Source organism: Aythya fuligula, chromosome Z, assembly GCF_009819795.1.
Source record: "Aythya fuligula isolate bAytFul2 chromosome Z, bAytFul2.pri, whole genome shotgun sequence".
Taxonomy (NCBI): Eukaryota; Metazoa; Chordata; class Aves; order Anseriformes; family Anatidae; genus Aythya; species Aythya fuligula.
In genome coordinates this window covers 73813662-73837581 of record NC_045593.1, presented here as the reverse complement: position 1 = coordinate 73837581, position 23920 = coordinate 73813662, and the positions used below count along the sequence as shown (strand labels likewise).

At 46.8% G+C, this 23920-nt stretch overlaps 1 protein-coding gene across 3 annotated transcripts in view; it reads left to right on the top strand.

The window, feature by feature from the left end:
• The window catches only part of MUSK (muscle associated receptor tyrosine kinase), a 48215-nt gene extending 32144 nt beyond the window's left edge, over window positions 1–16071 (top strand). For 2 of the 3 annotated variants that reach the window (XM_032206141.1, XM_032206140.1), the window contains 5 exons: window positions 2557–2732; window positions 7189–7378; window positions 7718–7909; window positions 13083–13231; window positions 15392–16071. In XM_032206141.1, coding sequence (XP_032062032.1) covers window positions 2557–2732; window positions 7189–7378; window positions 7718–7909; window positions 13083–13231; window positions 15392–16071 — 1387 coding nt within the window. Of the gene's footprint in view, window positions 1–2556; window positions 2733–2934; window positions 2959–7188; window positions 7379–7717; window positions 7910–13082; window positions 13232–15391 lie in introns of all 3 variants that reach the window. The other variant, XM_032206139.1, reaches the window with a different exon arrangement.
• The last annotated feature ends 7849 nt before the right edge of the window (window positions 16072–23920 follow it).

The following is a 23920-nucleotide window of genomic DNA, read 5'->3' as shown; positions in this document are numbered from 1 at the left end:
CGATTTTACCATGGATTTAAATGTGTCTTTTTTCACAAGATCCCTGGGATGGTGTCCCTCCAGTTTCCTGTCCCCATAACTCATCATCCCAAAGCCTAGCTCCATGCCCCGTTTGGTAACTCAGGCATCTAGTACGTCCTTCTGAACAGCTGAGACCCCAGGGGGCTCTTGAACACATTTTGCACAGTCTTGGTGGCTTTCCAATTATCTTATCTGCTTTCTACTGACAGCTTTATACCTCTCTGCTGAAATTGGCTAGGCAACACCAGTTTTCAGCTGAAATGCTTCATGAGTAAGAATTTAATTATCCCAGAGTCTGTAGAAATCTCCTGTTTTTTTCATGAACAGACTTCCCTTGTTATGTTTCTATGTGTTTTTGTCTTGTTTACTTACTCACTGCAACATTTCTTCTCTCCCATGAAATTTTGGTTTGAAAGCTAGTTAGCTAGAACAAAAACTGAAAAACAAGCTGTGCAGAACTTTTATAAAAACAATTAGTGGGCAAAACAAGATAAAGTGGAATGGCGGAGAAGAACATGGTAAAAACTTCACATAAGTTAAGATGCAATTTGATTAGAATTAGAACTTTCCTGTTTTTAAGGGAAAGTGATGTCTCATCTCATAATTCTTGATTGCTCCTGGCTTTTGACACAGGCTGCGTTTGTGATAGCAAGGGACAATCCTTCTGCTTCTCTTCTGACCACTACTGTTACGAAGCGTCTAGCTCCAGGGAAGAGTCTTGTGTTGGAACCCTTTGTTCTGTGTACATCCACCTCCTCTTCAACAGTGCAGACACCTGTCCTCCTCGGCTGCTCCTGATCTTTGTCTCCCCGTCACTTACATTACATACAATTTCTAATAATACCCTGAAGTAATCTTTGCATATGATCTCACCCAGCCCTTGCTGCTGGGGATTAAGGGCTATAACAATGGCATGACCTCAGCTGCAGCAGACTGACTCTCCCTCCCTCCAGCAGCCTCGCCATGCTCCCCTACCAGCAGTGGTGGCTGGTGGGTGAAGACAACCTGCCTTTAATGCTGTAGCTTGCTGAGGAACGTTTTTTTGGCTTTTTTGTAGTTGCACACTTAATGTGGGGTGTGTTCAAGGATGCTCAGGCTCCGGGAGTGAAGGCAGCTAATGCAATCCAGGTCTCCCAAGTGTTGGACAGTGGAGGCAAGGTTTTCCCATTTCCCTAGCTAAACATTTCTTACTTCAGAAAGTCATTCCTGCTCCACATGTTGTTTAACGTAAAATTAAAATATTACACCATCTGGATACATTCTGGCTGTCATGGAAGTGAGGAAGGAGCAAACCAGCATGGGCTAAAACCACAAGCAGGGCAGCTGAGCCTTCAATGGCTTCAGCCTGCTGCTGTGGAGAGCATTCATTGCCATTGCAAAGAGCTGCTGCCCTGGTAAAATTCCTGGTGGCCTCCATCCTTCAGGTGCTGCAGAAGGTTTGTAGTGTTGGTGGCCATCACTGAAGCTTGTGGTCATCTGCTCTTGCCAAAGCTGTTGGTAGACAACAAGTAAAGAGATTGCATCAGCCCACCAGGTGGTGAAATTGGCTAAAGCCTTTACCACGGATGCCAGGAGTGTTTTCCTGCATTGCTGTGTTGTTCTGTGGTGGTCAGGAAGGACATGCATCCTCAAAGGACTGCAGCTGAGTTCAGCAAAAATCATCTCTGCACATGACCTCAAAGCTGGTTTTGCAACTCAGGCTCTCAAAAATGAATGATTGAAAAAATAAATGAATCACTGACAAATTAAGAAATAGCAAACACTCAAAGTTTCCAGTATGGTACAGTCTTAATTTTAATTTTTTATTTTCCAGAGCAGATATTTCTGTTTAGGCCTTATTCACAAAACGGCTTCAGATCTAAAGAATGTTTAAACATCCACAGCACCTCTTGACAGTGAATGTTTCACATTGTTAGGGAGGCCATATATTAGGTAGGAGGCAGTTTGGTTTCTTATTTCATCAGGCACTGTAAAGGTTTTGCTGCAGATTGCTAGCAGATTAAAAAAAAAGGAGAGAAAGGTGAGCTTCTTTTCTCTATTGAGAAGAGAAAAAAATGCATGGCTGATTCTGTGAGTTTAAAGATGTAGGCAAATATTTAGCTTAGAAAAGTTAAGAATTTTTGCTCGCCTGCTTTGAATAGATGGTACATTTAAGTAATATTTATGGAAGACATGTAAGATTTTAGAGTATACCAAAAATGCTAAGATAACTCCCAGACATGTTATTATTAGAAGATGGCAGTGAATGTGTAGGAAAAGATGGGAGTATACTCACAGACAGCGATGTGTGCTGTGTCTTGCGCATAAACCTGCTTCATTAAAAATGTAGCTTTGTGGGTTTCCTAGAGGAAGCTGTTACATTTTATGCGGAGTTTCCTTTATGGTTTATGAGCCAGACAGACTGGCTTAAAGAAGCGTAGCCCCGTTAATGGTTTTCTGTCAGCCTGCATAACCCCTGCACATCACTGCTAAGTGCAGCAGCTGTTATCAAGCCATTGACCCCTGTATTTCACTGTTTTTTGCAAAATGATGTAGAGAGAATTGCCTTGCTGTAAAGGATCTCTACTGCTTTAAGGAATGGCTCTCAATGGAGGAAAACTCTCAGAGGGGGATCTACAAGCCAGGGCTGATGCTGCTCGCCCTTCCCGAGTGCAACAGGCTCCCCAGCCTGCACCAGGACCCCAGTGCCTGCACCCGCATCCCTTTCTTTGGTAAGAGGCTGTTTGCAGAGCTGCTTTCTTGGCGAGGGAGGGGGGCAGGATGCCACCCACGACCTGCAGCAGAAGCAAAGGCTGCGATGTGGGCACCGTCCTGCCTGCGCCCCTGCGCTGGTGTGTTCCCACGGCCACGCTCCCAAGTTGGCACCCAGCTGTATCACGACCCTTCCTCATGTCTTGTCTTGTCTTTTTACAGATTTTAAGAAGGAGAATATAACCAGTAAGTAGACTTCTCCAGGCTCTGTGGTTCCAGAGGCTGGGCATGGTATTTTTGTTGAGGATGCAGCTTGCACAGCGCTTCTGCGTTTTGCTCTGGTCCTTGCTGGCTGTATTTGGGTTGTTAACAGAGGATGTATGAGCTTCCACATCCACAGCATAGGGAAACACATTTGCAGCTGTACAGAATTTAGGGAGAGGGAGAACATAGACTGGTAACTTTTGAAAGTGGTTAGATAGGGATGGTACTTTTAGGTGGTACACTCCCCTCCAGCTCTTCCCTCATCTTTCTGCCCATTCCTTCTCCTTTTGCTGTACCCGTCTTTGATATTTCTGATACTGATAGCAAAGCTGTCCGACCCTTACATGCTGTTACTGGTATGGTTACCCACATCCAGCTGCCCTTGCAAGACCTTGTTCCCCAAACAGCCCCAGCACTTCCCTTCAGCTGTCCTTGAAGCCTTGACATTTCTCTTGTAACCCGCCCCGAACCACCCATGAGACCCAGCTGTCCCTCATGGTGACTTCTGCCAGCCCCTTGCCCTCACTGGGGGACAGAGCAGAACCAGGGGGTGCCAGCAGTGTGGTGTATTCATGAGCTGGTTTCAGCCTCCTCTTGGATGCTCGCTAGTCCCCAAAGCCTTGTGTAAATGTGCCACCCTTTTGTTTGGCTTCCACAGGATGTCACCAGGGTGGCGTTGCTCAGATGTGTACTGCACAGTCATGAATTGGGGAGACATAATGGTAACAATTTATTGAGATTGTCCCCTCTTTTTGCCTTCAGAGGCCCTGCTGGATGTGCTAAGCTTTGAGGAAAACAAGCCAAACCATTTTCTATCTTGCCAGCTGAGTTATAAGACCATTATGAGAGCATCTGCATTTTCCAGCCCCTCAGGGGCACAGGGATGCTTCCCTAGGGTTGCCTTTGTGCCTAAAATTCTCCACATCTCTCCTCGAAGATGTCACACTGATACTTGTTTCAGCCCATGCAAAAGGTGTTTTTCGTCTTGCAGGTATAAGTGATAATATCAGCCAAAGTACTTCAAGTCAGAGCATTTTACCTTGCAGTTGTGATGGACCAAGTGTACTCACGGAGCCCATGACCATTCATTCGTAAGCTAAGGAGCTTCCACACCTCAGGCTACAATGGGCTTGATCCATGTTTGAGCTCACCCACCAGGAGCAGACATCATCATGGCTGTTTTTCTGCCTACAGCTTGGTACCTGGTGAACATGCAAAAAGCACGTTAAGGGTCTGTAAAAGACATAACAGCCAAAATGTGTGGAGTGGGTGATGCAAGAAGAAAAGAGCAGGCCAGCATCATGATGGGTTTGGATTTGTTCTAGAATTGCTCTTTACACGGGTGCTTACTGGAGTGCTCAGGTGCTCTAAGTGAATATCTCATTAAAAGTACATCCCTACAAAAAAACAAAAACAAAAACAAAAACTAATAATCTATATTTCTCCTACAGGAGAAATAGAACAATCTGCTAGGATAAATTAAAATGCATAATTTTTGTCTCAAACTTGGGTCAAACCTTACACAAATCTTTCGTGAAGTGGAAAAGGATTTGCTTAAAAATACTTTGTTTTAGAAAAAGTCAAGTTTCGTCTTTTTTTATATACATATATATATATATATATATATATATATATATTTTTTTTTTTTTCTGAGCTGTCAGTTTAGTGCAGGAGAAGAAAAGTTATGATGACAGTTTTTGCTGACTTACTGATTTATCTAATAAGGTTAATAATGCAGCACCTAATAAGCGAACCCTAACGCATGCCATCACCAAAATGCTCGTCCATGGTCAGCAGAGCTTCCACACAAATAGCTGGCAGATATGATGTGTGTAAGGCTGCATCTCCTCTGCTGTCCCTCCTGCTTCCTGGGCTGTACCGGCACGCATTAAATTCTCCTGTGGGGAGAGGTGGTGTCCACATTTTTGTCTTGAGAACTTATTCTGGGAGTGAAAATCTCCTCAAGATTTCCCGCTTGCTTTTTCTTTTTTTTTTTTCCTTCTGCAGTCAGAGTAGGCCCTATGTGTGTAAAGTGAACTGCACATTTTGTTGCGAATAACAGTGTTTTATGCTGATCTGCTGCTTCAGTTCTTCGGTTCCCTTCGGTGTGTGTCTTCCACGTGTGCTGGGAGCTGCAGTCTGTGTCCGAGAACCCGCTGCGAGGCAACGGGCCCTGTGCAGGCCCCTCACAGGGCCTTGCTGGCCACGCTCTTTTCTAAGGACATGACCTTTACTCTTGTCAGTCCCTGCTCCAGGGCATGGTTTGAGGTGCCTTGTCCACACCTATTTATTTGTTTTTTCTTTTAACTCCCCAGGGACTTGCTACAGCGGCAATGGCCAGTTTTACCAGGGCTGGGTCAATGTCACGGCCTCCGGCATCCCCTGCCAGAAGTGGAGTGAGCAGGTAGGCAGCAGTGTGAGACCCCCCAAACAGGGAGCTGCTCTCAAGGTCTGCGTCTCCGCTGGGCTTCCCAGAGCCAGGCAGCTCTGTCCCATTGAAGGGCTGACAGCCTGCCTTCATTCTTGAGTCCACTGCTGTTTCACAGCCTCTTTGTATTTCAATCTGCAAGTCCATCCTTCCTGCCTTCCTTCCTTCCTTCCTTGCTTCCTTCCTTCCCTCCCTGCCATTTTCCTTTGTTTTGCTTCATTTTGTTAATTCCAGCAGCAAAAATTCTACTCAAGCACTAACCCAATCTCTTTCCTGCTCCAAGGCTCCCCACTTGCACAGAAGGACTCCTCAGGTCTTCCCCGAGCTGGCTGATGCTGAGAACTACTGCCGCAACCCAGGAGGTGAAAACGAGCGTCCCTGGTGCTACACAAAAGACCCGTCTGTGACTTGGGAATATTGCAGCGTGTCTCCCTGTGGAGATGGTAGGTGACTGAATTTATGATTTCTGCCACTGGGTTTGTTTTGGGAACATGTAAGGTATTTGCATCCTGAGCATCATATTGTGGCTCCTGCAGCTCCACCAGTCTGTTTTGTCTTCTTGATTCAGCCAGCACCAGTTCTTCTCATAGATGCATTCAGCATCTTTAATCTGAACATGCTATAAACACTTTAATGATGGGAAAATGTGGACAGACATATTAAGGACCTTGCTCCAGATTATAGTAAGACCAAAAGATGAAATCAAATTTCCCGTGGTATTATGAGGAATGAATTGGCCACACTGTGGTCTGAGGAGAAAGTAGGTCTTACGGCATATTTTCTGAAGCTGTTTTGCTTCTGGTGATATTTTTTCAATAATAAAGAACAGTTATATCTAAAAATGATTCTGAATAAGATGGAAACATTTTTGCTTTGTGGAGTTGCAACTAAGTTGTGGAGGAGTTGCTGTGTTTTTTTTTTTTTGTTTTGTTTTGTTTTGTTTTGTTTTTGTTTTTGTTTTTGTTTTTTTTTCTCCGAAGAGTATGTTGAGAAGTATTTCATCAAAGCTACAATTTTTTAATAAACATATTTTTTTAGAATCTCAGGTCTTGGAAACAAGACAATTCCACTTGCAGAGAGAATAAAGGCACTGGGAGCATATAGGGGAATACAATTTAGTATCTGTTTCACTGGTCTTAAAAACTAGTTTATATTTCTTTCTGTTCTCAATCATTGTATATATGCACATACAGATTAACATCTTTTAGAATGGCTCAAAAAGTACTTGGCAGGGGGCTACTTGATTCCCCCCCCCCCAAAAAAAAAAAAAAAAGAGCTAAATATGTTTTACACTAGTTTACTGTATTAGACCCATAAAGACACTGATATGCAAGCTGTTGGAGGCAAGGTATCCAGGAAGGTATCAATGTGTACTTGCCTTGGTCTTACACTCCTCTCTGCAGATTTGTTCTAGGATGTGTGATATATTGTGGCCCACAGTGTGGACCTTTGCTCCTTCCCAACGCAGACTTCAGCTTATTTGAACACTTAGACACCACCAGTGCATCTCCCATCTGTAATTCTTTCTAAGTGTCTGATTCCTTACTAAAATTGGGTTCCCAGCTCAATGGGAACTGTATCTAGGCCTTTATTAGGTCCTGGACTGGACTTTAACATCTGGTAAGCAGTAATGTGCTTTGCTTCCTGTAAACCAAAGTTCCCTAGTATGATATACAGTCATACTGCTGTATCCATGATGTCAGCAGAACTCCACAAGTACCTCTTAAGGGAAAGCCCCAACCCTATAAAACTGTCATAATCTTCTGATTTTGCTTACATTACAGCGTCCTTATCACTAGGAACAAGAAAACCAAATGGAGAGATTCCAGACCTCCCCCCTCCTCCATCCTTTTCCCCTACATACTCCATGACTGTTATCATCTCGATCATCTCCAGCTTTGCCCTTATCGTGATCCTCGGCATTGTCACCCTCGTTTGCTGCCGTCGACGAAAGCAATGGAAAAACAAAAAAAGGTAAAACTCAGGACTTAATTCAAGGCAACAAATGCTGCTTTGAAACACGGCTTGCCTGCTTCTGAGAGCACAGTCCTGCAAATGCCTGTTGGAGGGAGAAGCCCTCCCTATGTCTGTGGCTGCACCAGTGCAGGCTCTGAGGAGTGCCTGTGTCAGAGCAGAAGGTGGCCTGGTGGCTATTTTGGGGAAATGATTTGAGACCCTGCTGCAAGGCTCTTTCAGCAGCCCTGCCGTACCTCCTTTTTCCATCCTGGAAGAAACCCTCCCTGGAGGTGCAGATGTTGATCTCCTGGTCGGGGGCCATGCACACTCTGACCAGCAACTGCTCCGTTGTTTCAGAGAGTCAGAAACACCAACGCTCACCACTCTGCCCTCCGAACTCCTCCTGGATCGGCTGCACCCCAACCCCATGTACCAGCGGATGCCCCTTCTCCTTAATCCGAAACTGCTCAGCCTGGAGTATCCAAGGAACAATATTGAATACGTGAGAGATATTGGGGAAGGAGCATTCGGGAGAGTCTTCCAAGCAAGGTAAGCAGCCCATATGTGAGTCCTCTCTATCTGAAGGTATCTGGGAAAAATCAGCATTGGGGCATCCATTTGTCTGGACGCAGAAATCCTTTTTTCATTTACTCAAACCAAAATTGGTAGAAGGGCCCAACAGTTTAACTGAGGCTTGAATAATTGTTTGTCTTGTCCACTGCTTTCCACTCTTATCTGTTCACCTTTGTCAAGAATGAGTCTCCTGTTCTTCTCTCTTAATTCTCTCTTAATTCTCTTCTCTCTTAAGAGAGAAGAACATACCAAAGTCTGGTGTGATAGCTTAGCTAAATTTATCATCCCTATTTTTTCTTCCCCAAAGAGTATTGCCTGTGACATGTGACTTATTATGAAATGCTTGCACTTCCCAGTATGTGCAAATTGTCAGTGTGTAGTGTCCTCCGTTACAAACTCAACACCGGCCAGTAGTTACCACAGAGGGCAATGCGTCATGCTGCAGTTAGGTCCTGACCCAGTTTACGTTTGATTTAGAGGCAAAACCAAACCAAGCCAAACCAAAAATCCCCTAAAAACCCAACCTACTTAAGCCAACATCCTTTGTGTGTGTGTGTGTATGTCCTTTGCTTATTCAGACTTCATTCTTGGAAATCACAGCCATTGTTGCCTGTTTAAATTTAAGGCATTAGATGAGCCATAGATTCTGTTGAACCTCCTGGGAGGTGAGGTCATGCTCTTCTTCACATGTGAAAAACATTTCATGGAGAACCCAGAGATGAACCCAAACCTGCTTAGACTGTGGTGGATGGAAGGCGTCTTGTTACCCTTGACAGTCTGCAATGCCTGCAGGACAGCATTTGGCCTGTTTGCCCTTCTTGGAAAATCCCAGCCCAAACTCCTTGAAAGAAGGCAGACGGAGTGTATCGTTCCATTTTGCTCAGGATGGGTTTTGTTAGTCCTTTACAGTTAATGTCTCTGGGATGTAGCTCATTTTGTCACTGTATCTGGAGTCGTGTGCGATGACAAAAAATGCCAGGGACTGTTAGAGTCCTGATGTGCACCATGGCCTGCCTGGTGAACTGCTCCCATGGACTTCACAACTGAAGGACTCTCCGTGCAAAAAGCAGCCATTAGTGCAGGTACTTTCAACATTTATAGTTATGCTGTGGATGTATCCACTGGGAAATTAGTTATGGGCAGGTTAAAATGCTGGTAGAACAGGGAAACCACTTCAATAGGTGTGACGGGTTTTTTTCCTAATGAAGGGATGTGGAAGAAATGCAGGCGTACTTTTATTTAACATAGAGGGAGCTAAAAATAACAAAGTTTAAAGGGCGCAGAGTGGGAAAATCACAGATGCTTAGCCTGTGATTGATTGTTAGCCTGGATGGCTGAGCCAAACGCATCCGAACCTGAGTTGAGGGCAAAGTTGCAGTGACTGAGTCACAGCTGGTGCAGGCGAGCTGGTGCAGGTGCCCGGTGCTCAGGGCATCCCACAGACTGCAGCCTTTTGTGGAGCATCGCCTGCACCAGCACCTCCAGATAGCCTCCGTGCTGCCCAGAGCCTCCTCAGCTGGAGGTGTCTCTTCCCCACCTTGAGCAGGACCTCTCGAAGGGCACTCAAATGTCACTGAGGTGCCAGGTCAAGCAAGTGTTAAAGTGGTGTAGAGAGCTTCCACGTGGATTTCGTCCACCCCAGCGCTGTAATCCCTTTTAGTTAAACCTTTTTGCTATTGTCAGTGGAAAATGGAAGAAAAAGGAAAAGAATAATAATAAAAAAAACACACCACAACAACAAAAAAGCAAGCAAGCAATACAATCTTCTTAGCCAGCTTTTGCAGCATGCAGAGTACCATACCCTCAGAAACACACGGTGGGAAGGAGCCCCAGAAATATTGTTTCTGAGAGGCAAATTTTTTATTAAAAAATATCTCAGCCAGAAACCACTCTGAGGCGTTATATTCCCAGGGAAAATTCCATCCCCTGACATTCCTGTGCACCACTGGCAGACCATCAGAGACTGCTGCGCTGACGTCCAGTAGCACCAGCTGCGCATCCCTCCAGGTGACGGACACCATCCCAGCTCAAATCTTTGCCTTCCCGTCGCAGATGGATAACATGTACTTGTCTTCATGTGTTAAATGGACATCTCAGGCTAAGTTTAGCAACCCTTTTACTTCTCCTGGTCTCATGTTTCTCCCTCTCCTGTAAACACAGCTCTGCGCACGGTGCCAGTGATGCCTTTGCCAGTTGGCTTGCTGCGAGTCCTGATTCAGTGTTTACTCACTCCTGGGTCAAGCAACATGTTAGGACAGGAAGTGTCTGGCTATCATTTACCAGCTCCTCCTGAAAGGCTGCCATGTCCGCTTGGGGCTCGTTCACACGGGAAGGGGTGAGGAAGTGGCCAGTTACCTCAACAGATGTCTTCAAAACGAGATCTGGGACCTGGCTCAGGTCTGTCCTAACCAGGCCGTGGGGACCAGTTCAGGATCTCCTGCACCTGGGAGGACCATGTTGACATCTGCACACCTCCAGAGCACCACTCCTCTGCAGGACGATGTAGGTGAGCGTGCAGATTACTCCCAGAGGTGGAGCTGCATGCCCCAGGCTAAGCTTGAAGGCCAGGGTTGCCCAGTGCCCTGGGTGTGGGGTCTTTGGCAGCAACGAAGGCTCGTGGACCCCCACTGCAAAAGCTTGTGGGTCAGCTTGTCATCTCTGAGGAGAGAAGGCTGCCCCAGGAACCAGGCTAGAGCTGTGGGCAAGAGCTCAGAGATCGAGGTGGCAGGAGTTTCTCCATCACACGTATCCTCATATTCTTTCAAGTTGTTGAAAAACTTTCAGAAAGTTAAAGTTTCATTTGGTTAAAGAAACCAAACGAAACAGTCCCCTGCCCGTTCTGAACGCTGTGCTGCCCCGTCCCCCCCCCAAATTTCCCTCCAAAGGAGAGGGCAAAGGTAGTTCTCCACCTGCCTCATTAGATATTAATGGCACCAATTAACGGCCTAACAAGCTGCCCAGCTGTGATGCTGAGGAAGATGTGGGACAGGACTCAATCTCAAATACAGATTCAATCTGCTCCTCTTTTATTTATTTATTTATTTATTTATTTTATTTTATTTATTTTTTTTGACAGTTATTGTTCTGGAAAGGTCTGTCTACAAACCTAAAATCAGGCATCCTCTGTAGGTAGACCGGGGGCAAAATCTCTGTTTGCCTTGCTGGGTGGTCCTTTAAACTGCAGGTACCTAAAATGTTGCCAGTGTTGCACAGATCCTTTGGTGGTTAAGAAACTGAGGACAGCTGCTGTCCATCCTGTGCACAGTATCTCACCTATTGAGGGAGTCACTAGAGGGGAAACCCAAGGTAATTTCTGTTGATGCTCCCTATGTCTAGAAGAAAATTACCAGTTTTCTATTAAACACTCCCTATTCTCTCCTCAAGCCCGAATTGTCCTGTTTAATTACAGAAGTCACAGCTGTCCACTGATCACGTGCACCCATCCCTTTCTCCTAACAGTGTCTTCTGGGCACCAAGGATTTCAGCTTCAGCAGCTCCCTGCCACGACTGCACACGGAGTCTCTCCCTCTTCCCACTCAGCACAATTTCCCCAGATCTGCCAGAAGTGGGCCGAAGGAGTTAACACGAGTTATTGAGAGGAGCCGCTGAGGGTGGAGCTACGTGCTGTAGCCTGAATGCCCAGCAAAAGGCTCCCTGCAACTTAATCTCACTTGGGTCGCATTTAGGTTAGTTTACACTACAGGATTTCAGCGGAGGGCGGGTAGATGGGTCTGCTTCAGGCTTTGGCCCGGGGTGAATGTCTCTCTCCAAAGCACGCAATATGAAGCTGTTGGCACTGAGCTATGTCTGCTAGCCTGTCGTGAGTGGGAATCTGCAGCGAAGTTGCTTGGATGAGATACATGCCCTCCTCTCTTTACTTTTAATTCTTCTGCTGGCTTCTTCAGGGCATTGCTGCTACTTTCTCAGGCAGGGAGGCTAGGCAGAAGCAGTGGGTGTGTGAGAAGACATCTTCTCTCCTGCTAGACTGGAACCTTGCTGCCAGCACAGGGTGAGAAAAGGAGGACATTTTGCAGTAGCGGAGGCAGCAGCAGACAAATGCGGAGCCTGCTCCTCCACCCTGGCATGCTGGACCTCCTCACCCGAGCCCTTCAGCTGCGATCTGGCTGCCTGTGAAATTCCTCTCTAGATGGGCATCCTGCCACCATCTGACATTTGACATTTATAGCATCCGAGCGCATCTGTTGCAAGTGCCATATGTCTGGAGTAGATGACAAGGAAACTGGAAGTTTGCTTTGGAAATTGGAACCTCCTCCTGGGGCTACTGAGCAGGAAAGTAACCTGGCATTTGAGCAGCAGGAGGGCAGTCAGGCAGGAGCACGGGACATGACGGGGTGCCGCTCTCCACGGGCTCTGTAGGCTTTTAAGGAGTGCATCTCCACTGTGGGACCCCTGGGCAGAGCAGGAGCGGGCAAGGAAATGTGTATCCGAGGTTTGACCTGGGTCTGAAGTGCAGAATGTTGCTGTGCTTTGGGAACAGCTACCCCTGCATCTTTGGCAAGCCTGCCTAATCAAACTCGGTGAGGGCAGAGTGACCTGAGGATAAGAAGACCAGATGAGCCTGTGCTTGTTCCAAGCCAGGAAGCTCTGTTTCCTGACTTGTGTCTCTTAAGCTGAAGATTCACCAGTGTTCAGCATGTATTGGTGTGTGAGCTCGTTCTTCAGACACGACACGTCTATTCTTTCTCCCTTCTGTCTCATCACCTGTTTCCACAAAACTTGCAGGAGCATAACTATGTGCTAATATATCAGCTCCACCCTGTTAAATTCAGCTGAAATTAGCTAATGGGTTCAAAACTTGCTAAATTACAGGTGTACTCCACCCATCCTGCTCCTCCTGAACAGTGGCAAAAGGTTATTTTCCTTACAAAACCTGGGGAACGTACTATAACTACTATTTATTCTCTGATAGTAACCAGATATGCCAATGCCACCACCGTGCTGCGTGTGGGAAAGGAGGCTCTTTCAACATTTTCATATAAAATATCTTTATTTTTCACTCCTGGTGAGATCAATCCTTCGGTCAGTGCCGAATGCTTCCACCTTGTTTTTGTCTCCATCATTTCACACCAGAAACAGAGCCTGCATTTGGTGTGCTTGCACCTTTTACCTGTGTTTTCCTCTCTCTCAGGGCCCCGGGGCTGCTGCCGTACGAGCCTTTCACCATGGTGGCAGTGAAGATGCTGAAGGAGGAAGCATCCGCGGACATGCAGGCCGACTTCCAGAGGGAGGCAGCCCTCATGGCTGAATTTGACAACCCGAACATTGTCAAGCTTTTAGGTATCTGAACGAGGTGCCTGTGTATGGGGTAACCCATCCTGCAGATATGCTGGGGTTTCTCTAGGGCCACAGGGGCAAAGACACGTGCATGACCAGCCCAGAATGCAAGGGATCTCTTCTGCAAGAGGAAATGCCTCTTGCAAAAGGGGTGAGCTTTTCTGTGAGCCGCTGCATGCTCTGCTAAATTCTCCACCAGAGCAAGTCTCAAAATGTAGGTCTGACCCTGCTGCTTTTGCAGGGTGGTGTGTTGTAACAAACCCTCTTCGTCCTGTGCTAGAGCATGCTGCTGACCATCGTGCTGCGTATCTCTGCTTCCAGCTTCGTAACATCAGGGCAGATGTCTTACAGGGAAGACGTGAGCTTCCTGGATCTGTGATTTATTTTGCGGGTATTTAAAAACAACAACAACAACAACAAAAACAGGAACAAGTCTTATTAGTTTTATGGGTCCCACTTACTATTGTCATGTCTGAACACTCACCAGCATTGAAAAAACAAAGTGAAGCAAACAAACAGAAAAGCCAACCACAAAAACAGTCTCTTCCTTCCCCTCCCTTCTCGGCTGAAAGGAAACTCTGGTTTATTGGGCTTTTTAGAAAACCTTGGTGCCACAGCTTGGCCAATAGTGCATTCCTCTGTAAAGAAAGCTGCTGACCAGATTCTATTTCAATAAATTTTCAGTTTCTGAATGAAGTGGATGTTGCCAGCCACCTTCATCTGGCAGTCCTACTTGGGGTTCAAAGGGTTTATCCCTGTCAACAAGCAGCTGAGATCTTAATTTATTTCAACAGGAAGCTCCACAAAATTTGGAAATGTAAAAACCCCAGGTTTAGGAAAGCTGGGTTGATTAGAAGTACTTTGGAAATGGAAAAGAGCATCAGGAAATGCCCCAAATGCAAATAAACATCGTGTTTATTGTCAACACACTGTAGGTGAGGAAGCGGCGAAGGTACAGGAACAAACTAGTCTCACATCAAGTGGGCGTGGGGAAAAGAGCCGCATTGTTGAGCACAGCTCAGATTATAAAGCTCTCACATACGCTCCTCGTGCTTGTCAGATCCCGATTTTATCATGCTGGGAACAGATATCTGTTTTTTCTCAAAGATTCAAGTGTTAGGTCATCAACAAGAACTTCGGATTTCGCAATAAGTTGGATCACCAATTACTAAGTGAATGACCCTCAGGAAGCAAATCACATACACTTCAAATGCTGGCTTTTGCTAGTTGGCGAGTTACTAGCAGGCACACAAATATTTTTGCCTACCTCTAAAACTGACTTTATGTCCATAAAACTGGTTAAAAGGTTGGATTTGGAAATTTGTACATTAAGCTGTTGATCTTTGCACACACTGGTTCTTCATCTGTTAGATGTGGCAGATCTCTGCAGATCTCTTCTTTCTGATGTCTGCCTTTTCTTTGTCTTTTTTTTTTTTTTCCATATATGTGTCAGTCATGCCAAAAGTAATTTCTGCAAACAACATTTTTTGCATGTGCAGTTTTCAAACAAACAAACAAACCAAAAACAACAACAGAAGAGTATGGAGCGGGAGTGTTTTTTTTTTTGTTTGTTTGTTTCTTTTTTAAGGTATCCCAATGAACTCTTGAACATGTCCCTGAAAATGCTGTTTTGTGACTACCTCTGAAGTCTAACTATATATGTGTGGCCTTTACACAAACACTAGTATAAATGCAATAACTAAAACAAACAAACAAAAAAATAACCTGTAATTTAACTTATAAAATTTACTCTTGAACTATAAAATTTATTCTTGAAAGTATGTCCTTCCAGTTGCAGCCGGGAAGAGGCAATGCTCCAGTTAATGCCAGTTTAACCAGGTTCAGGTTCTTAATTAAACATAGCTCCAAATATGTATCCTCCTCCTTGGATGCCCAGAGAAAGCAGGCAGCTGCATGACTTGTTAGCATCCCCCACGGAGCTCAGCATTAGATCCCTGATGAAGGAGCTTCAAAGACACGAAGGGACCTGATGCAACCGGGCAGTATTCGCATGCTTCACCTTTCCCTCTGTCCCCACGTGCATACTTGAAAATACTTACTTTGTGTAAGTATTTTTGGATGTATACTTTTTTTGGGGGGGGGATGTTTTGCCACAGCAGAACCTTTCTTTGCTCCCCGAGTGACCCGCCTCTCCTCTTGCAGGCGTGTGCGCTGTCGGGAAGCCCATGTGCCTGCTGTTCGAGTACATGGCCTACGGGGACCTCAACGAGTACCTGCGCGACCGCTCGCCCCGCAACCTCTGCAGCCTGGCTCAGCAGGGCGGCCTGGAGGCGCGGGTCTGCCTGCCCGGCCCCCTGGCGCTGTGCTGCACCAGCCAGCTCTGCATCGCCAAGCAGGTGGCCGCGGGCATGGCCTACCTCTCCGAGCGCAAGTTCGTCCACCGGGACTTGGCCACCAGGAACTGCCTGGTGGGGGAGAACATGGTGGTGAAGATCGCCGACTTCGGCCTCTCCAGGAACATGTACTCGGCCGACTACTACAAGGCCAACGAGAACGACGCCATCCCCATCCGCTGGATGCCCCCCGAGTCCATTTTCTACAACCGGTACACCACGGAGTCCGACGTCTGGGCCTACGGGGTGGTGCTGTGGGAGATCTTCTCCTACGGCATGCAGCCCTACTACGGGATGGCCCACGAGGAGGTCATCTACTACGTGAGGGACGGGAACGTCCTCTCCTGCCCAGACAATTGCCCTCTGGAGCTCTACAACCTGATGCGCCTCTGCTGGAGCAAGCTGCCCTCCGACCGGCCAAGCTTTGCCAGCATCCACCGCATCTTGGAGCGCATGTACGAAAGGGCTGTGGCCTCCCTGCAGGTCTGAGGGGTGTCCCCCACCTCCACACACCTGGGTGGATGTGGGCAGGCCTGAAAGCTCCACTCGAAGCTGTGTTGTAGAGGAGAAGAAACACCTTGTTCCTCTGCCAAGCAAGAACCGTGTACTGCACCCCGCTGGGGTGGACTATGTGTCACAAAGTATGGGGATATCTCCCAGCCACAAGGCTGGGGCTCTTTGGGTTGGTGGCCGTGCTGGCCGTGCTAGCTCAGGACCTGTGTTAGGCATTTCCAGGAGCACAGGGCTCCACAGGCAAAGCAAACCAACCTCTCGCTGGCGGCACTTCCCTTCCTAACAGTTCCCTCCACGTTCTCCTGCGTTTGTGCACTTGGCTGTTACCTTTTTCTTCCCTTCCCTTCATGTTTTCAACCACTACCTGAAAGAAATATATATATTGCAGAAATCAACTCTATTTTGGATTCTCTTTGCATTTTATTTCACTTCCTTTCGAAGAAAAAGGACATTTCTGAAACCACAGTCCACTTCCTTTCAACTTCCACCTTCTCTTTGACACCCACAAACACAACATGGACACAGTGAAACCAGGAGCCTGCAGGACCACCATCAGTAACCAGTATGTCATGTTACAGAGACCAGCAAGTTCCTAAGCAACACCACAGCTCCTCTTTTCCAAAAGAGGGAAGTCTGCAGGGAGGGCCATTTGATCTTTCCTAAGGTCTCACCCAAAATTTTGTCTCAGGCATAGCAGCCAGTCTTCCCACCTTCTCCCACAATAAAGCCATTGGGTGCTAAGGCACAAATTATTCCTGAAGGCACCTGGCTGGTCTCTCAGGTGTGTTCATTTCCCTCTGCTGTGCAGTGCTCCCTGTGCTGAGAGCAGGGAGAAACGCAGCCCCTGTGCCCAAAACATGACCTGATGTCACGCTGGCTGTCACACTCGTGTCTCTGGGTAGGAAAACATACTCCCCTGCAGAAACATGGCAGGTTGTGTTATGTATTTCTCTTTCTGTCTTTGCCCCATTTCTGGTTTTCCTTTCCCGACAGCACCTCCTGAGCCCTGCAAGCCCTCCATCAGCATTTGCTGGCCACCATCTCTTGTGCTGTCACAGAATTAATTCGGTGGGATGTGTGCTGTCTGTGGTCTTCATTGACATCCTGGTGGCGAGGGGAACATGTTAAAAAGGGTAAAAGGGGAGCTCACCCTCCGACACAAAAAGAGTTGCAGACTGCCCATCCGCAGGGCAGAAATGAGACTGCCTTGGTTACACAAGGTCCTCAGCCCACTTGCAAACAGCAAAGATAATTTGTCTTCTAAAAGTTGTCTCCATCATAGTGCATGCCTCACTGCCAGAGAAAAAACACAAACTCCTGCCCAGGAGGAGCAGGTAAGATTAAGACTATGCCAACCACCACAAAGACCAAAACTGGGAAGTTTTCATCTCCTTCATCTCCTTCTTTCCTGTAATGTCAGTTAATCTCTGTTACGCCATGACCACATATTCTTTTCATTTGTTTATTTGTTTTTAAATAACCGTAGCTGTGGCCATGGGTGCACAGTTTAGTATTTTCATACCTCTCATGTGTGTTTCGCTCAAGTGAAAGAGCTCACAGCTAACCAAGACAGTGGGAAGAAAGAAAAGGAGCCCTCCTTGGGCTGCAAAATGTTGAAAATATTGCTGAGCCAATGCTTGGATACCTGCACAGACAGGAGAAAACGAACAGTGCTGTCTTACCCATCTAGCAGTCCTGCCATCATGCTATTTTGTCAGAGGTTTACAGAGGTCTGGATGCTAAGACACGAAAAGAAGAGCAAAACAAAGACTCCTGGCCCCTCTTTCCAAATATTTACAATAATTACCAGAGATTCTTGCGTAGCTCCTGGCACTACTCCACGACCACCTCTCAGCAGCCCTCAGCACCGAGTTGTGCTAGGCTTTGTCACCTGGCAGATGCTCCGTCTGCCCTGCACATCACACCAGGGGGAGGAGGTGATGCTTGGGGATGGTGGTGAGCAGCAGAGAGCGCAAATTCGGGCAGTGCTCCGGGCAGCAGGGGTTTGGCCATGCTCCTTACAGAGGGCAGGACCAGGCCTTGGATGTGGGCAGCGGTGTGGTTCCTACACAAGTTCGGCAGGGAAAATATCACCTCCTCCCAGCAGGAGAAGTATCTTACACCAAACAAAGGTCGTAAGAACAGGTTGGTGTGAAACCTTCACCGGCTTCTAGCCTGAGCAGATGCACCCACCTGCACACCAGAGGGCAGCCCTTTTCGCTGCCTTTCCCTAGCCAAAACTCTCTCTTCCTGACACCAGTTCTGGCCCCGTGCAGCCTGCGTGGGCCCTGCTGACATACCAGTGGAAAATCTGTTTCTCCCTGCCCGGCATTCCAGCTTCTGCCTTGCAGGCCTGCGCTGAAAGTGGGGTAGTTAGCGACTGCAGGTCAGGATGGAAAATACTTCCCCTGTTGTGAGGGGAAAGATCTTTTCAAGATCGCCTCGTTGAGAAGCTCTCTGCAGCACGCTCTCCAAGCATGATAATCGCTTCTGCATCACGATCCAGCAGGAGGGCTTAGCGCCTAAACGGCGATGTCCTTTGAGGATTACATGGTAGACAGACCTTCTGCTGCCTTGGCATATGGCTGGATTTTGTCCTGAGAGTTTCCTCCTGTTGTACATTTTTCAGCTTGCTGAAAGCTGGAAGCTGAATTGCTTTCAGGATTTGCTTTCTTACACTGCTTTTTTTTTTTTTTTTTTTTTTCCTCCTCCTTTTGTTTAAGAGTTTTTCTTTCTTCGATGGATGTTATACAGTGTGCTACTCCAGAGATTTGTAGGTTGTTTTTTATAGCTATCACTAAACTCGAATTATTTTGAATGGGAGTAAGCAGTGGGCTTGTGAGAGAGCAGAGAAAGGAAATATATTAATCAAAAAATTGCTTGGAAGCAAAAATATTTTGCAGTCTCTAGTTTGGATTTACATATCCATGCAGAGAAAGAAGTTGAACCAAAACCAATTAATTTAGGTGCTCAAGTCCCCGTTCCCACTGATGGCAGAGGGGGCCTTGCAGTCAGTGGCTTGGGACAGTAACCCTACAGAGAAGAGGATTTGCAGCATGCTTGGTGTACCCACTGCCTACAAGTGTGCATATGCAAAATGCATGCAGCTTCATCCAGGGTGACGTCCCAAGACAGCAATGCTCTCCTGTTCTTTAAAAGGTGTATTTGAAATGCATTGTAATGCATGAATCCCACAATTGATCGGACACTGCCTGCAACATGATCAAATTTGTTTTGATCATGTAGATCAAAAGATCATGAAGAAGCTGCTCTCAATCATGCTGTGTACTAAACTCAGCTCTCTGGTCGCAGCTGTCTAAGTATATACAGTAATTATCTGTTCTCTGTTACACATTACAGAAATGATGGCTTTGAATAACGTCCCAAACAGAGATCTACATTTCTGACTATCCTTACCCATGTAGCTCCTGTGCGTAATATTTAAAAAAATAAAGAGATATCAGAAATTAATTCTGTTCTCTCTGTTCTCTTCATTCTCCAGCACCAGGTTTATTACTGGAAATGGGTGCATTTTGTCTTATTAGTATAATTTTACTACAGCTTTATTATCACTATGGTTATACTGTTGGCAATTATAGCAGAAGTTTGCACAGGCTTTTCAGATCAAGGTATGCAGCAAAATCAGCATATTATGTGTGCATGTATTTTTGTACATTGATGGCATAAATTGCATGCTTTAAGGAAACAATAAGGCACTCTGGGTGGAACAAGGCACTTGAGACGAAGCTCTTGGGGTTGCTCTGTAGGAGGCTGTTTTGCAGGATGGCGTTCAGGTGGGAGCAGGAGAGCACTGGGCTTTCAGCTTGACAGGTCCCTGTCCTGAGACTAATGATGTGAGGAGGACAGGAAGGAGGATGTCACCACAGCAGTGTGGGATGGAGTTTCTTGAACACTTTCCCTTGACACAGCAATGTCCAGGATGCCTCGTGTGGATGGAAATGACATCTGCTTCCTCCCCAATTTCTGCTGGTATTTGTGCCTGGACTCTGACCCCACACCAAGACAAGTTGGGAATAAAAGTGCTGTACAAAGTCAAAAGGCAATCGACTTTGCTGTCTGTGGAAGACAGATGAGAAAATAGCTTGTCACTGATGGGTTTATCTAAAAAAAGTCACAGCTCCTTTTTCTGCATATGATTCTTGAACATGAACTTGTTCGCTAGGTCCTCCACAAAGTCCACTGGCATTTTAACTGTTTTAAAACTCACTGCAAACACTTGACAATCCGAACTGGAAAGTAAAACTGAACTTTACAACTAGCAAGGGAAGAAATTCTTTCTTTTAATCTTCTTTCATTTTCTTTCACCCTCTTTGTGCAAATTCCCCATTGCATCTGTCAAAACCTTCACTTTGCTCACTTCAGTCCTGTTTAAAGCTTCTTATCCTCAGCCAGGCGTTAGCAACTCATGTTATTGCAGAGTCTTGCTGTATGTGGCAAAGAGCCATTCCCTAGAGGCAGCTCTCTGTTGGTGGTGTCCAGTCATAACTGTGCAAAGGACAGGCTCTGAGGAGCTTGAAGCTGCCCATCTAACCACTGCCTACAGCTTTCTGTGCTGCAGGACGTGCTCGCTTGAAGGGCAGGTGATGCTTTTTACTGCTGACATATCTCTGTGCTAACATGGTATCTTCCACTGCCCTGCAAATTTAGGATTAAGCACATAAAAGTTTAATTGTTGACAGATCAGGTGTTATGCAACAGGTTTGGACCAACAGGCAGCCAATTAATTAATTGAGAAAAATTATCGTATATTAAATGAATAATAATTTATTGAAAAAATACTATTTTCTGTCCAGTGGGATGCTTTAAATCTCATGCCATTTATAGGCCCAGGTGTTGACTTTGCCTCTGAGATACTACGACACATCTCTGCTGGGCAGCCATGAACATGTTGGGGCACTTGCATGCTTACTGCCCTACCCCACGGCCCTTATCTTAAAGAGATGTTACAGCTTGGGAGCTTATATGGACGAGCACACATTCACGTAAGCAAACAGCTTAATGGACAAGGGGGGCTGTGCTGAAACGCGAGGCGCTGGGTGAATGAATGGGGGTTATTCACTCTCCTGCCCACTGAGCTCATGCCGTGCTAAATTTAACTTCTTATTTAAAGCAGCATTAACCTCGTGGCAGCGACATGGGAGAACAGGCGGGCATTGGTGGCGGTGGGGACGGGGACTTCTTGTGCCTCGTGGTGTGATGCGGAGACACTCGTGGTCCGGGTGTTACTGCTCGGCCTGATGAGGCTGCCCAGAAGGATCTGCGAGCCGCGAGGCTGCTGCTGGGCTCCACGTCAAGAGGAACCGTCCTGATTTACAGCTTGGCGCCAGCCGTACCTGGCAGTCCCGCAGGGCTGGCCGGGGAACTTGGTATCGGTATGTCTTGTATGCGAGATCTTCAAGGCAATAGCGAGGCATGCTAATGGTCTGTCCTCTCATTAATCTAGGGCGTGAAAAATTGCAAAATACTCCCTGGCACCCGGTGGCACCTCTTGAGACAGGACCATAGAGGTTTTGGCCAACCTACTTTACTGTGTGACACGCCATGTGTGGACATGATGCTATAAAGCTTGCACACCGTGCTGAACAAAGAAACCAAGTTTTGGTCTCTTTTGCAGACCAGGTGCGCTCTCCCTGAGTGTGCAGGGCAATGGAGTATTGGGTTCAGCTTGCGTGAGATAAATCCTGTCAATGAAAAGGACACGCTGCTGTGAGGAAACTTATACTGACTCAGCAAGACTTGTACAAATATTTTCCTTGGACAGCTACCATACAGTCAAGTAGCTGCTACTACACATTTGCCCTTTTATGCCACTCCAGACAAAGGATTATCTGTTAGCAAGAAGATTTTAAAAATAACTTGAGAAAACTGTTAGATTAAAATCTTACACACAAGATAAAAGTATCTCTGTCTTTGTGAAAAAAAAAAAAAAAAATGCACAATTCATCCTGGGGAGTCTGGGATCCTCTCTGGCTTCATTGGCAATCCTTCTAATTTTATTCAGAAGTTAGTGGGGCTGATAATCATTCATTGCTTTGCCCTACACAGGGATGAAGTGACCTCCAGGGAAGTCAACAGCAAACAAGGAAAAATTTTACACAGGGCAGAGTTATATGCACCGGAGGCTGCAGAAACAATGCCATGAACAAATTTAAAGGAAAAAAGATCAGAAAAATTCTCATGGGTGGGGCCTGCCTATTGGTATTAAACTTGATGGTCTGAATGCCTTACAGTGTTGTTTTCCAGAAGCATGAGAAACACAGGGCAAAAAAACAACCAACCAACCAAACAGCAACAACAACAACAAACTTTATAGCATAGGTAAGACTTATACTGTCTCTTTTCTTAAAATATCTGCTGGCTGCTGTTGGAGCGAGGATATCAAATGTCTGACCTTCTGATGCCTTATTTACTATTTACCTTGTGAGATTTGTCTGCAAAGGGCCTGGGTTGTAAAACTGAGGCTCAGATCAGAGACGCCTCCAACCTGAAGGACATTTGGTTGGTCTGAGCCTGCCTTAGGGCATGTTAGGGAGAGTTACGTGTCTCTTGGATAAAGCTTTGATACCTTTAGAGCCAGCACTCCCATGGGTGCTTGCCCTGCATGGGTCTGCAGGCCCACGAGGCCAGCGGGAGGAGCACTCGCTGCTCACCTGCACCCTCCCAGGGTGAGGTGAGACGAATCACCAGTGACCAAAAACTCTTCCTGACGTATCTTGAAACGTGCCTTGAACCCACGGGTTTGTGTTAATGACTTTTGAAGCCTTCACTGTGTTTTCAGCTGTCAAAGATGCAACGGTGCTAAAAACTAGGGCTCAGTCTGGTAGCAGCAAAGTGCTCAAAGCTGACTGCACAGCCCCAAACAGCTTCTGGAGTCTGGTCCCTCTGTGAGGCGGCCTGCTGCACAGACATGTCGGGATGAGGCCATTTTCCCCCTGCAGCTTCGGCAGTGCTGCTATTTTGTGCTCTTAGCAAGTGCTTTTCCCACTCAGTCACTCTCAGCGATCAGTCCCAACACTTCCAGTCTCGGTGGCCAAACACGATCCTTTCGCTTCCAGGCCCTGAAACCGTCGACCTCAGCAGCTGGCTGCCTCCCCTCCCTGGGGCAGGCCTTCTTCCAAGGAACGCCATGATTCATCTGCAGATGGCTCCCTGGATCCGAAGGCATCTCCACCCACAGCCAGGAGCACCGGTGATCCACGTGTGCCCAGAACACAAACCCAGTGCCCACAGCGTCCTCGCGCTGGTGGCCTCGTGTCTCACGTTCACCCTGGTCTCAGCGGTGGGAAGGACACTTGGCCTTGTGGGCATGTCAGGGGATGAGGGAGCAGGTCACAGGGAGTAATGGCTCCACACCACATCTCTGCTCCCTATGCTGACTCGAGATGAAACCACGCCACCAAGAAATGCTGTGATACTACAGCAGTATGTCCACGGGGCATCCCAGGGTGTGTGTGACTGCTTTGGGATGGCCTTTCTGTCTGTCCCAGAAAGACAACTCATCCTGGCCGAACAGCAGCCCGCGTGTGGATGCTATTAGCATGTAATAGACATCGTGGGATACAGCAGGGATCACATCCTGATCTGCTCTGCTTTCTGGGGAAGAAAAAGGGCAGAAGTGTGTGGAGGCAGTGTCCCTCGCCCTTTCATCCTTCCCCTGTGCAGCCAGCACTGCTTGCCCACCCTCCAAGCCGATCTTGAGGCTGGCAGAAGCTGGCTTGCTCAGAGCACGCTTGAAAATGCCACCCTCCCCGTCAGCAGCGAGGTTTCTGTAATGTCAGTAGTTATGCAAGGCAAAGATTTACAG